General features: G+C 45.3%; 2 protein-coding genes across 6 annotated transcripts in view; one reads left to right on the top strand and one right to left on the bottom strand.

Annotated features, from left to right (window-relative positions):
• Window positions 1–12493, bottom strand: part of DOLK (dolichol kinase) — a 113388-nt gene extending 100895 nt beyond the window's left edge. The window contains exons 1-3 of one of the 4 annotated variants that reach the window (XM_079324001.1): window positions 12452–12489; window positions 11030–11159; window positions 7735–10657 (exon numbers count right to left, since the gene is read on the bottom strand). In XM_079324001.1, the coding sequence (XP_079180127.1) occupies window positions 8992–10560 (1569 nt within the window). In that variant the 5' untranslated portion in view covers window positions 10561–10657; window positions 11030–11159; window positions 12452–12489 and the 3' untranslated portion in view covers window positions 7735–8991. Of the gene's footprint in view, window positions 1–7734; window positions 10658–11013; window positions 11862–12451 lie in introns of those variants that run through there. The other 3 variants (XR_013776568.1, XM_079324003.1, XM_079324002.1) reach the window with 3 other exon arrangements.
• PHYHD1 (phytanoyl-CoA dioxygenase domain containing 1) lies at window positions 1015–6810 on the top strand. Of its 2 annotated transcripts, XM_079324011.1 has the most exons (11): window positions 1015–1112; window positions 1909–2067; window positions 2538–2613; window positions 2745–2792; window positions 4130–4185; window positions 4368–4430; window positions 4528–4549; window positions 4909–5037; window positions 5559–5675; window positions 5814–5940; window positions 6121–6810. In XM_079324011.1, the coding sequence occupies exons 1-11, from the start codon at window positions 1080–1082 to the stop codon at window positions 6164–6166; spliced, it is 876 nt and encodes a 291-aa protein (XP_079180137.1). In that variant the 5' UTR covers window positions 1015–1079; the 3' UTR covers window positions 6167–6810. The 2 variants fall into 2 exon arrangements, with proteins under 2 accessions (XP_079180137.1, XP_079180138.1); XM_079324012.1 differs by lacking the exon at window positions 2745–2792.
• Window positions 12494–12539: the final 46 nt, after the last annotated feature.

The following is a 12539-nucleotide window of genomic DNA, read 5'->3' as shown; positions in this document are numbered from 1 at the left end:
TATCCACAATTCCCTTACAGAATAGAAAACTTAATTTTTTAAAACAACCTCTTTGAATGGATTCTGAGTTGCTAGGATGTAAACACTGTTCTGTGAGCATTTTGCATTTCTTCCTTTTGCTGGGTTTTCCTTTGGCTGGGTGAGTGATGCAAGAACCCACCCCCATGGTGTTATTTTTGTGCAGTTCTGCTGCAGGGGTGTTTTCAGTGTTTCCTGTAGGAGCCAAACACATTTTCTTTTAGAGAGGAAAACTTTCCCCAGGGATTCCCGATGGGAGGGATGTATTGGCTGGGAGCGCCACCGCTGGGCTGGCAGCTGTTCCTCTCTGCCTTTTGGACCAACTTTCTGCATTTTTGCTCTCTGGTTTAAACTTTGGGTGGATTTGGCTTTACTTATTTGTAAATATTACATGGACTTCTGGACCTGCAGGGGGGTGAACAGAGCAAGTGAAGGTGTAAATTACCATAAAGCAGCTGTGAATGAAATAGCAGAAGTATTCTCTGTGGGTTTTACTAATCCCTCAGTGAAAGCTCTTTTACCTTTAGTCTGTTTGTTGTCTCCTGGGCTGGGGAGCTCTTTCAGGGGATATGCTCAAATGCTGGCAGGACACACTGACTAAGCAAAAAGGGCTCTCTAAGACCCTGAATCAGTACTTTAAATTTGCTCAAGACATCTTGATCTTTTCTTCACACTTGAATCCTATTTTAACTCCCCCTTATCATACTTACCCCTGCAATTACCAGTTTAACTGCCCTAATTTTAAATCTGTGTTATTAATTAAAAGTGATTCTTCCTTGGAGCTCAAATGTTCATCAAGTCTGTAATTGCAGTTGAATATAAAAATTTCGTGTGCTTTGTTACCACCAAGAGCCAAAGCAATACTGCTCAATCCTGAATGTCCCTGCCAGGAACAAAAAACTGGTGGTGGGGACAAAAATCTCTGGAGCTGTGCAAGAGTCCAACTGCCCAGGGCTGCTTTTATCACAGGCTGGGACAGGGATGACGTGGAGAGGCGGGGAGTGCCCTGCACAGCCCGGTCACATCGTGCTGCTGCTGGTGGGCTCTGGGAGCTGCTCCCGATGGCACCTGTGACCCAGCGCCAGATCCAGAAGGTAAGAGCTGCTCTGCGGGGAGGGAGCGTGTCCAGAGTGCAGGCAGCTGCTGCTGTGAGTGAGATACACTCACTGCACCTAACCTGGCAGCAGCTCCACCGAAGATCTGCTTTGCAAATATTTTATATTCTCCTCAGCTTCCTGTGTTGTGTGAATTTTAGTGTGTGAGTGTCGTGGCTACAAACTCTTCCCAGGGTAGCTTGTCCCACAGAGCTCTTGGAGGGATTTCTCCTTTGGCCCTGCTGTCTGTGCTGCTCAGCTCTCATCCCTGAACTCCAAATCTTCCTGGCAAAGGATAATCTCCAGGGTATTCTATATAAAGAAACTGAGTTCGCTGCCAACAGAGTTCATTTTGTAAAGGATTGTGTAGTGAACTGTGAGAAATCACCCGGGGATTTTTTCCTTAGAGAGAACAAATCTTTCCAGCTCGTAAAGGAATCTCATTCTGGTTTGGCACACAGGTATGGCTGCCCTGTTTATGTTAGTGGGCTTGGTAGCTTGATTAATAGCTGCTGGTTATAGGTGTTAGATAAGATATCCTTGAACCACAAACGGCTCTAGTGATGAGATCTTTGTTTTGTGTAGACTGAGGGATTGAAATAGATTGTTCTTAACTATTTGGCATTTCAGCTCTTAATTAATCTTTTGCAACAGAAGCCCCTCATGAAATTAAAAATTAAGAACATGCTGCCTGGCTGCAGAGCTGGAGCTGGGACGCTTTTCACCCTGTTTTCTCTTGCTTTGTGCTGCTTCCCCCGAGCACTCTGGGGAAGAGCAGTCGCCACATCTCTTCCAGTTCCACGAGGATGGCTTCCTTGTCCTGGAGCGGTTTTTCAGCGCAGAGGAGTGTGACAGCATGAGGAGCCAGATGCGGAGGATCGTGGCGGAGATGGAGGTGCCGCCGCACTGCCGCACCGCCTTCTCCACCAGGGAGGAGGAGCAGCTCCGGGCGCAGGTACCGAGACGGGAAAAGGCAAATTGCTGATCAGGGTTCACCCTGGGAGACTCTTCCTTCTTCTAACTGAACATAACAGAGGAATTTGCTCTCCAGCTTTCTGCAAATGTTTGCTGGGGTGTTATCAAGAGTCCTTATCGAGTGTGGCTCTGCCGCGCTTTCAACCCTCAGTATCCACAAGCAGCTCTCCCAGATCACTTTGTAGCTGTTCAGCAGACAGAAAACTGGTTATTTTCCAGGCAGCCAGCAAAAGGAAAGCAAGGATAACCTCTATGTGAGAGGTTCTTGTAAATCACTGATCTAAGATATGTAGTGTTGTGGAAAGCCTTTTTATGAGTGATTTTCCACTGTGTTTTGTTTATGCTGCGGCTTGGTGGGAAAAAGATGCAGGTGAGTGTTAATGCTTTGATTGAAGGCTCATTTATGTTTTTACAAGGATGCTATCTTTATTGGGCTCTTATCCCTGGCAGGGTAGCTCGGATTATTTCCTAACCAGTGGAGACAAGATTAGATTCTTCTTTGAGAAAGGTGTTTTGGATGAGAAAGGTAAGGCCTGGCCTGAGTTAGCCACACAGAAGGGATGGGAAAAGGCTGAGTGAGGGATCAGGGGCCAGTTTCCAGATCAAGGAATGGTTTCTGCTTTTCAAACAATGTTCAATTATGGTTTTGTTTTGTAGGTAACTTTCTAATTCCAAAGGAGAAGTCTGTCAGCAAGGTTGGCCATGGTATGTTTAAAGGATGGGGTTTGGAGAGAGGTGGACAAAAGAGATGTGGTTTTCAGACATGAGGATTTCTCCACACATAACTGTCTCTGCAATTCCATCCATGCTCATTCATTCCATCCATTCCATCCTCACTCTCTGCTCTCAGAGGAATGTATCTTCTGTTCCAATCCTTTCCAAAAACCCTTTCTCAGGTTTTTCACCAATGAATAGCTCAGAGTCACTGACATGCAAAAGTTTGGACTTCAGCCCTTGGTTCTTTTATGTAAGAGATTTGCTCTAAAAATATATCACCTGAGACTGGTGACATCCAGTACAGACCAAACTCTCTCCTGTGTGCTGTGCCCTGCTGGGTTGCTTATATTGAAGCAGCCCTCTCTCCTGTAGTGTCACCAACACCTTTTCATTACTTCTCTTCCAGTTTCTGGACTTGCATTTTCACCCTTTTTGTTTTCAAACAATACATGAAAAATGAGAGCAGGATTCTCTGTGCCTGCAAACATGAACTTTGTTCAGACTAAACTCCACTACAGTTGAGAATTCAGTACTAAGAGTTCTTGTTTGGTTTTTTCAGAACAACACTCTCCCCTTTCCAGGCCTGCTGCAATTCTGTCTTACTTCAGCTTTTTCTCAGGGGAAGTGAAAACAACTGTAGATTCCTGCTGACCCAGCTACTTAGCAATTCAAAAGCCTTTCCTAGTCTTATTTTTGGTAATTACTCATTTTGGTCAAGTCTCATCCCTTGCTTGAGAGCAGCTCCTGCTGGACTTGGGCATGTGTCCTCATGGTAAATCTGGTCAGGATGAGCTGGAGTCACAACTCTGAATCTTTGCTTTGTGGATTTGTCAGAGCTGGGTTGCAGCAAGAGTCTACACAAACACTCTGAGCTGCTGGCTGGGGCTCTCTGAAGGACACTAAAGATGAACTCTAGCTCCTTTTTGCAGTATTTCACTTTTCCTGTAAGTCTTAAGAGGTGTGTTTTTAAAGCATAAATTCACCCATATGTCTCAGGGTCATGTGCAATGATTGCCACTTGTGCAATATAATTTTGAATCACATAATATTCCATTTTGTTCACTCTGTTGTACACTGGCTTTTATGTGTATGCAATATAATCATAGGGAGTGATTATATTTAAGTTCTTTCATGATGATTGTGCAACCTGGAAGTGTCCTATCACCTTAGGTGTGATAAGTCACATTTATTTATCTTGGGAGGGATGAAAGTTTCTGGCTGCAATTTATCCTGCTTGGCTGTGGTGTCTGCAGCTCATCACTGAGAGCTGCCACATTCCTTTCTCTTCTTGAAATCTTCTATCTGAGCCTTTTCTTTCCCCTTAGCTCTACATGCTTATGATCCTGTCTTCAAGCAAATCACCCACTCCCCCAAGGTGCAGGTGAGCTTTTATTGCTTCCTAGAATGGTCTTGGGGAAAAAAAATAAATTGCAGAGTAGTTAATTTTTAGTTTTCTACATCCCAGGGGGAGTTATTTTGTCAATAAAAGTAAATTTAAATATCTTCAAGCAATAATGCTAAATAGTGTGCAAAAAACATAAATCTTGGAAAATTTTCTTGCAGGAACTGGGAAGAAAATTAGGCCTTGAAAGACCAGTAGTTGTGCAGAGCATGTATATCTTCAAGGTACAGTGATTCAAGTTGTCTTGTCACTTAAGAAATAAGACCCTGTTAAGTGAGAAGCTGTGAAACTCTTCACACATCACTGTTTTTTTCTTTGCAGCAACCTGGCATTGGTGGTGAAGGTGAGATTTGTGTTGTCTCTATATCACACTGCAGATAATGCTCCTTTGGGAAAGGAATATTACCAGAGAAAAGGCTCAGAATCAGACTTAAACCTGTGAGCTTGGCGGTCCAAACTTTCTTAAAATAATCTTTGGAGTCCACATTTTTTTTCAGAGAAGTTTTAATGCTATGCAGCTTGAACAAAGAGCTGTTCTTACATTTTACATTTTAGCAGCAGGCTAAAAGGTGGTATTTTTATATAAGATTTAATGTGTGTGATGGGTGGGTGGGCAGGGGAGGGCTCTGACTCAGGGAGATGCAACCTTGAAGTCCTTCTAGAGGAACCATTGAAGATCCCAATGACAGTCTCCTCTTGCAGTGACACCACACCAGGATGCCACCTTCCTGCACACAGAGCCTCTGGGCAGGATCCTGGGCTTCTGGATTGCCCTGGAAGATGCCACACAGGAGAATGGCTGTTTGTGGTTCATCCCTGGCTCTCACACCAGTAAGAGCCTGTGTGTGACCACTGCTGGTCACCAGCACAGTTCTGCTTTTCCCCACCTCTAGAGCACACACAGGGCAGCTTTAAACTTCTGCTCACCTAAAGATTCTCTCAGTGAGTGTAATCATAGTGCTCTTCAAGTTTTAAGCCAGTCATTCCTCAAATCCTGGAGCCAGCTGTATTCATATCATGGTTTATGCCCCTATAGAAAGCACAAATGGACCAAAGGTTGCCTTTGCATAAGTGTGTGATTATTTATGTTCCTAAGAATCTGTTGCAATGCACAGAAGGAGCCAAAAAGGCAATCAAAAAGCAGCTGTTTTAGCTGTTTCTCCCACAGCTGGAAAATCCTGAATCTCTACTTAATGAAAAAAACCCCACCCAAATTATTAAGGAAAGTGTGACTATAGTAATAATAAAGTTCCTATGATTGCCAAGAGAAATCACTAATTCAGTCCCTTTGCTGTGCAGAATGTAGCCAGGTGTTGAATTTTTGTGTGTTGGCTTGTTCTGTGGATTTGCAGATGGAATAACCCGGAGGATGGTCCGTGCAGCTTCAGGTGCCTCAACATGTGTGGAGTTTGTGGGCTCAGAGCCAGCCTATGATGACAAGCAGTTCATCCCTCTGCCTATAAGTAAAGGTACAAACAGCCCTGGGCGTGGCACTTCACAGCTCAAGAAAACACAAGGGAGCTAAAATAGCATTCTAACCCTGCACCTTCCCTTCCACTGGAGCTCATCTTTTGGCAAACAGCAGTCCAGGTGATTCTTTCCCACAGGTGGACTCATCCTCATCCATGGTGAGGTTGTCCACAAGAGTGAACTCAACAGCTCAGAGTCTTCTCGCCACGCGTTCACCTTCCACGTGATGGAGGCCAAAGGCACCACCTGGAGCAAAGAGAACTGGTGAGGTTGTGATCCTCACCAGTGGCTGAGGAGATTGAAGCCTTTCCAATGCAATAGTTATGAGAGCTGTTGGGGGTGTTGACTGTACAGTTTGTTGGTAGTGCCTCAGTTGGTGTTGATTTCACAGCTGCAGTGGAGTAGCCTCTGAAGTTTTGCATTTATCTCTTCTTTACTCCCTAGGCTCCAGCCAACTCCTGAACTGCCTTTTCCATCACTCTACACTTGAAGTTAGTGATTGGCCAGTGGAGTCAATAGCTGACCAGTATTCCTTTCTGATTGTTCATTCATGGTCTCTAAAAACAACCTTCACTAGATCAGCTCTCAATGTTCATTTATCCTCCTCCTCAAACCAGGACCACTTTCACAGCCCAGAACCTGCAGGTGACAGAAGCTTCTGCAGCAGGAGCCCTGCCAGTATAAGAGTAGAGACCCAGTCCTTTGGGTAAGGAAACACCTTCAGTCTTGAAAACAAACCAGTGAAGACCATTGCACCTTGACTGGGACCACTTACCAAATCATTCTGCTTGCAGATACTCTGTGTTTTCTTGTGTTTAAGAGCTTAAGTGTATTTCTTGGCTGTTTGACTCCAGCAACGCAGGTGAACATATCGTGGGGAGAAGTTTTTCACTCCTAGGTTTCTGTCTTATTGTTGGAATAACAGTGATTTAAAACAATCTTATTGTGGGTAAAATGAAGCAGGAGGTCTGCTTTTTATAGTCAGTCTTCTAAATGCTCATGGCAGACAGTAGTTGAGTGTTTTATCTCTGGATGTGATTAAAAATAACAGTTTTTAAAGATTCACGTTGAAATGATGGAAACAAAGAACCTCAATCAAACTCTTTACACTTAAATAAAAAGATAGAAATTCTCCTTTTCATCTCCATCATCTTTTCTTTGAGGAAGACACAAGTGTGACCTTCTGTCAACAGATGGGGAAAGTGCTGAATTGTCTGGTGAGCAGCTGGAACTCTCAATATGCACAAGAAATTGTTCCCAAAAAATTCCCAAACCTTATAGCAAGGAATGTTTGCAAGTGCAAGCTGCAGTCTGTACCCTGAACAGAACAGAAGCTGTGTAGGTGTGATTTCACCAGCACTGGTGCAGTGGCAACCCCAAGATAGGAGCCCAGTGTCACCAATGCAGGAATTATGTCAGAGTAACCCCAAGGCTGCTGAGGGCCATGGCAGAGTGGACCCAAATCTTTTTTGACTTGTCCCTTTCAAAAGTAAGTTGGAGAGCTGGATCATGGCAACAGCAGGAACATTGTATGCCAAGTTCTGCATTCAAAAACTACCTTTGCTCCAGTTTGTTTGAAAGTTGGAAGCAGGGTGGAAGGAAAGCAGATTTCTCTGGTGCAATATATCACATCAGTGGTGAAAGCTGTGGCTTATGACAGAAGCAACTCAAATTTTGTCTGTGTCTTTCCATGAGAGGAGGTAATAATTGAGAATTCTGCTGAGGAGGGATAATTTGTCCCGACTTGCACCACTACCTGCAGTGTGCAAAACCACCTACTGCAGGTACATAAATTTAGAAAAAGCTGGATTTTTTGGGAAGATTTCCTGTTAAATGTGAAGGGAACAGCAGTTGCTGAGTTTGGTTTCCAACAGAGAGTGTCTGACAATTTACTGTGTTAGTAACCAGCTCTGGCATCCTCAGGAAAAGCAGCACCAAATCCCAGGAGCCTTCCAGGCAGGGGAATGAATTGGGCAATGCTGCTGCTCAGCTCTTCCAGTCCAGGCTTGTTTCATGGGCATGCAATAATGGATTCTGGAGCCAATTCTGCTGACCCAGGGACTGGTTTCATTCCACCCCTGGTGTAATGCTCCCTCCCAAGGCATGGTCTCAGAGCTACAGGCCTGCAGGACAGTGTTGTGTAAGGTACCTTGGACTTCCCCCAACCTGTTCCCAAGAGTGAGTTAAAAAAGGGTCAGAAGTGAACTTCATGATGCAAACTAGAATCTTGGAATAACAGTCTCCTGCTTGGGCACATCCCTGGAGACAGGAAGGACATTTGTGTTTTATTCTAATGGACACTGGGCAAACCAGTGAGACTGTAACAGAGAAGTGTTTCATATATAGAAATGAAGTGGGTTTTTTTGGCCACAAAATGGTAGCTGTAATTTTAATTAAATGGATGGAACTCAGTAGCATTAGTCAATTTGTTGATAAAAGCATTTTTATAGATTATTTGATAAAACATCTGGATGAAAAAATGTGAAAAGTAGGAAAGCGTTAATAGTAGAAAATTTTATTGACTTCAACAGATTTTTTCATTATTAACGTGTAATTAGTTTTAGCTGTGACTTTGCTTAATTTTCCCCACATATTCACTCCAAATTAATTTAGAGATTAAATATTGAGAAAGATAAAACATTTTTCTTGCTGAAGCAAACTTCAGGGCTAAATATTCACTGTTCTTATTAGTATGGTCAGAAATGAGCAGTGTCTGACATTCCCAAACCTTCACACCCCACCCTGGATAACTCAGCTGTGGCAGCTATTGATTTTGGAGTTGTGTTTGTGCATTGTGGTGTGGTGTTGGCTCTTGCTGATGAGGACTGGACATAGCTGGACACTTGTACCTGGTTCCTGTGCCCACCCTCATTATCAAACATGCTTTTACATCATGCTAATACAGAAATCAGAGTTGACACATCAAACACAAGACACAGGACTTGGTACAGAAAACAAAGTACAATACAGAGGTAGCAACATCTGAGACACTTGATTGTTTATTTTTTCCTCTCTAATTGACTTACCTCTTCTTCTTCTGCTTCCCTTGGGTACCCAGAAGAAACTTAAATTGGTTTATTAAACACAAGTGCTGTTTTATCAGTCATATTTGTTGCTGTTAGAACATGTATCTGGCTATTTTTGATGGGGTAAAAACAAGACCAAATCAAAACCTTTACTTCAAATAAGTCTTTTTCATTTCTGTTCTCAACAATTTTCTCTGCTGTACCAAAAGATGAGCTCTGAGCTTTCACTACAGTGCATTTCTAGTACCTTTCTCTAGGGAGGGACAAAACTCTGTTCCTGGAAGTGCTTCTATGCCATGAACATGATCTGGAGGTAGAGAGGCAACAGCAGATTATCAATTTGAGTAGTGTAAGCTTCCAAAAGAGAAACCAAACTCACAGATACCAGAATCCAGGCATAGCCAGAGTTCAGATTCACACTGCTGTCAAAAATCAGAATGAGAGCCACAGCAATGATCTGTGCAAAAATAGCTGTCATTGTCCCTTCAAAGGTCTTCTTTGTTCCTGGCCATTTGATTTCCCCCATTGTACTGCCAAAAACAGAGGCAATGGTGTCTCCTACCCCTACTGCCAACACCCCAGAGTAGGGGACCAGTGCTCCTGCCCCTGACAAGGTGCCTTTAGGAGCACAAGATCTGGGAAACAACCACACTGGGAGGGACATGCCAAGGAGGAGATAAATATGAGTCAAGATTAGAGGTCCACTGTCTCTTTCATCTATGAAGAGAGAGAGCAGATGCCTCAGGGTTTGTCCAAAAGGTTTGATCCTGAAGTACCGAACGTACTCCAAGAAGATAAACACTGCCAGACACAGCACTGCAGCAACATAGAGGAGCTGGCGGTCATAAATCAGTCCAGGAACATAAGTAGCTACAACAATGAAATGGAAATATTTCCTGGTTATAGTCGAGGCCTGGTGTTTTTTAGATTCAGATGATCTCTTGGCGTTCTGGTAGAAAACCACACCACATGCTGAGGCAGCCAAGAAAGTCCAATATACAAGAAGGTAAAGTCTTGTCTGTGTCTGAAACAGAAACTGGAGCAGCCAGAACAAAGGGTTCCTCTGGATCAGTCGGTACAGCCAAGGCATGATGACCCCTAAGCCTAACACTGCTGTCATCATGTGGAAAAACATGGAGGAGATCCACGTGCCCGAATCCATGAAAATGAAGAGCACAGTGAAAAAAAGACCAAGAAGAACAACTCCGACAACTGCTACCAGAAGGAAGAAGTCAATGGGATCCCCTCTGCCCTCGATTACGTTCAGTGAGCGTTTAATGAGCTGATTGAGAACAAAACTTACACCTCCAAGAACCAGCAGCGCTTCTCCGGGAGTGAAACATCGAGGCAACAAGTACAGCAAGATCATACTGAGGTAGACAAAAATGAGCAGCACTTCCAGAACCTCTATCACCTCTGAGACAGTCAAGGAATGTTTCATGGTGTAGATAATGATGCTGCCAGCAATACCAGTCAGAATGCAGGTGTTGGTTGGCACAGGTTTGGTGATGCCAACCGCTAAGACGGACAGGAAGAGAGCGAGCAGCATTCCCGTGGAAGCCACGACGACGCCGAAGCGCTCGAAGTACACGATGCCAGCAGCCCTGCACCTCTCCTTCATCACCACCCCCAGCAGGGGCATCACCATGCTGGCAGGCAGGAGGCCGCTGTTGGCAGCCCCCCGGAACTGGAACACGGCCCCCCCCAGCCGCAGCAGCCGGTCCCATTTGAACTGCACGTAGAAAGCCTGGAGGGCCAAAGCCAGGGCGCACCAGGAGAACCTGTCCCACACCACGGCGTGCACCGACAGCACCACCAACAGCACCAGCAGCGCCTCCACCAGCACTGCCCTGCTCATCCTTCCAGCACAGCCTGCTCGAGCTTGCAGGATCTCACCACTCCCACTCTGCTCAGTTGTCCATTGGGAAGAATTCCTTTCCGTGCTACTGCAATTCCTATTAAAAAAAAAGCCAAACAAACAAGCGATTAAAGCAACTATTTGGACAGCTAAAATGTTTGCACAGCTATTTTGTTCTTAAACTCAATTTAAACTGATAGTTATGTGCCAATTGCTAATGTCAACACACAGATGATTAAAAAAACAAAATAAAACCAGTGAGGTGAGCCAATCCTGCACTTCACCTTCTGTCAGTGAAGGCTCACAGCCCACTGACAGCTGCCCTGCAAACCAAACTTCCCTTTTAACTTTTGGACTGGATGATAAGCAGTTGAGATAATCAGCAACAGGCATATTTACTCTGATAGGTTAAATCTCATCTTATCTTTCTGAAAGAATTGTGGGCATTGACACATTGTGCAATTCTCACCAGCATTTATTGCTTTTTGGCAACCTTGATTTCTCTGTGGGTACACAATTTGATAATCAGCCATATGGAAACCTCTGCCATTACACTGGTGGCTGTTCTGGGGTCTTTGAAGGTCTCAGGTTCTTTATTTCTGTTGGAAATATTACGGTTGATTCAGTTGTGAAACAAGGGGATTACTTTATATTTTCTGGCCCAGCCTTAAGCTGATTAGCAGCAAAGTCTTACTAAATTCTGCTCCCCAAGTCTCATTGCCAATATCTACACCAGGTCCCTCATGGAAGGTCAGAAATTTACTTAAGGTTCTCATTTGGGTTTTCAGCCAGTTGAATGGTGACACCAGATTACAAAGCTGACAAAGTAATAGCAATATTACTGAGGAACTATTACAGCTTGTACTGTCAAACTTCCTTAGACTGCAGTGTTTAGATATTTATGACTCTGTACTGAAAACTTAATTATTGATAGATTGCTTTTTGGCATCCTTATTCATATAGCCTGAAATACCTGATTGCCAAACAGCTTCATTACATGCACTGTTGCTACACAGCTCCACCGAGCCAAGTGTAATCTTTTGTCATTGCAATTAATTTTTAAACAGGAGAACAATTAATCATACAGTCAATAAAACAGAACTGGTCTGGGCAACATCTACCTCCAAGCAATAATGGTTTTGGGGTCCCACTCCCTGCTGTTTGTGAGCACTGGGGAGAGGGAAGCCTAAGGCTTATTTGAGAAGAAGCAGAAATGTCACCTGCCAACCAAAGACAGAGTCCTCCTACTCAGTCTGGCAATCTTTAGATTGCACCCCAGCTCCTGTATCGATGGCCCGTGACAGTTTCCCCGCCAGCCCGGGCAGGATTTCGCCCTGGCTCAGGTCTGTGATGCAGCAGCTCTGAAGGTTTAGACCTCACACTCTGCAACGCGATCTATTTCACTGCTGAGTTATTTCGTTTTCTCGCGGCTGCCGCAATCCCCTCCTCTGCATCTTCTTTCAGGTAACGCGAAGTTCTGGGCACTGCGGCTCTCCCGGCACCGAACGGGACCCGTCACCCTGCGCTCCAAGCCAGCCCGAGCATTGTCTGCCCGCTTCGTGATCCGCATCCCGCTTCTCAGGGCAGGGAAGCTTCCCACTGACGCTGCCAAACATCCGGCAGCCCTCGCCTCGCTGCAGCTCCTGCGTGCTCCCGCTCCTCCCCTCGCCCCTGCAGCGCTGTGGGCTCCCCTCAACCCGCGGGCTGCCCCCTCCCTGTCCTTCCATGCTGCTTGCCGCCGCCTCCTGTCCCCCTAAGCCGCAACACCCACAACCCAGCCTCCGCTCCTAGAAACGACATCACCCGCGGGAGGTGTCGGAGGCGCTGCCGGTGATTGCCGGTTCTAGCGGGAAGCTGCGGCCCCGCCCCCGGGAGCCCGAGGCGCACCCACCTCGCAGGACGCCGCCATCTTGCCGTGCTCCCTGTCACATGACCCAGCCGTGAGGGCGGACCGAGGGCGTGGCTCAGCCTGCACCACG

The sequence above is a fragment of the Erithacus rubecula genome (assembly GCF_903797595.1).
Source record: "Erithacus rubecula genome assembly, chromosome: 21".
Taxonomy (NCBI): Eukaryota; Metazoa; Chordata; class Aves; order Passeriformes; family Muscicapidae; genus Erithacus; species Erithacus rubecula.
This window is presented reverse-complemented; position numbering and strand designations above follow the sequence as displayed.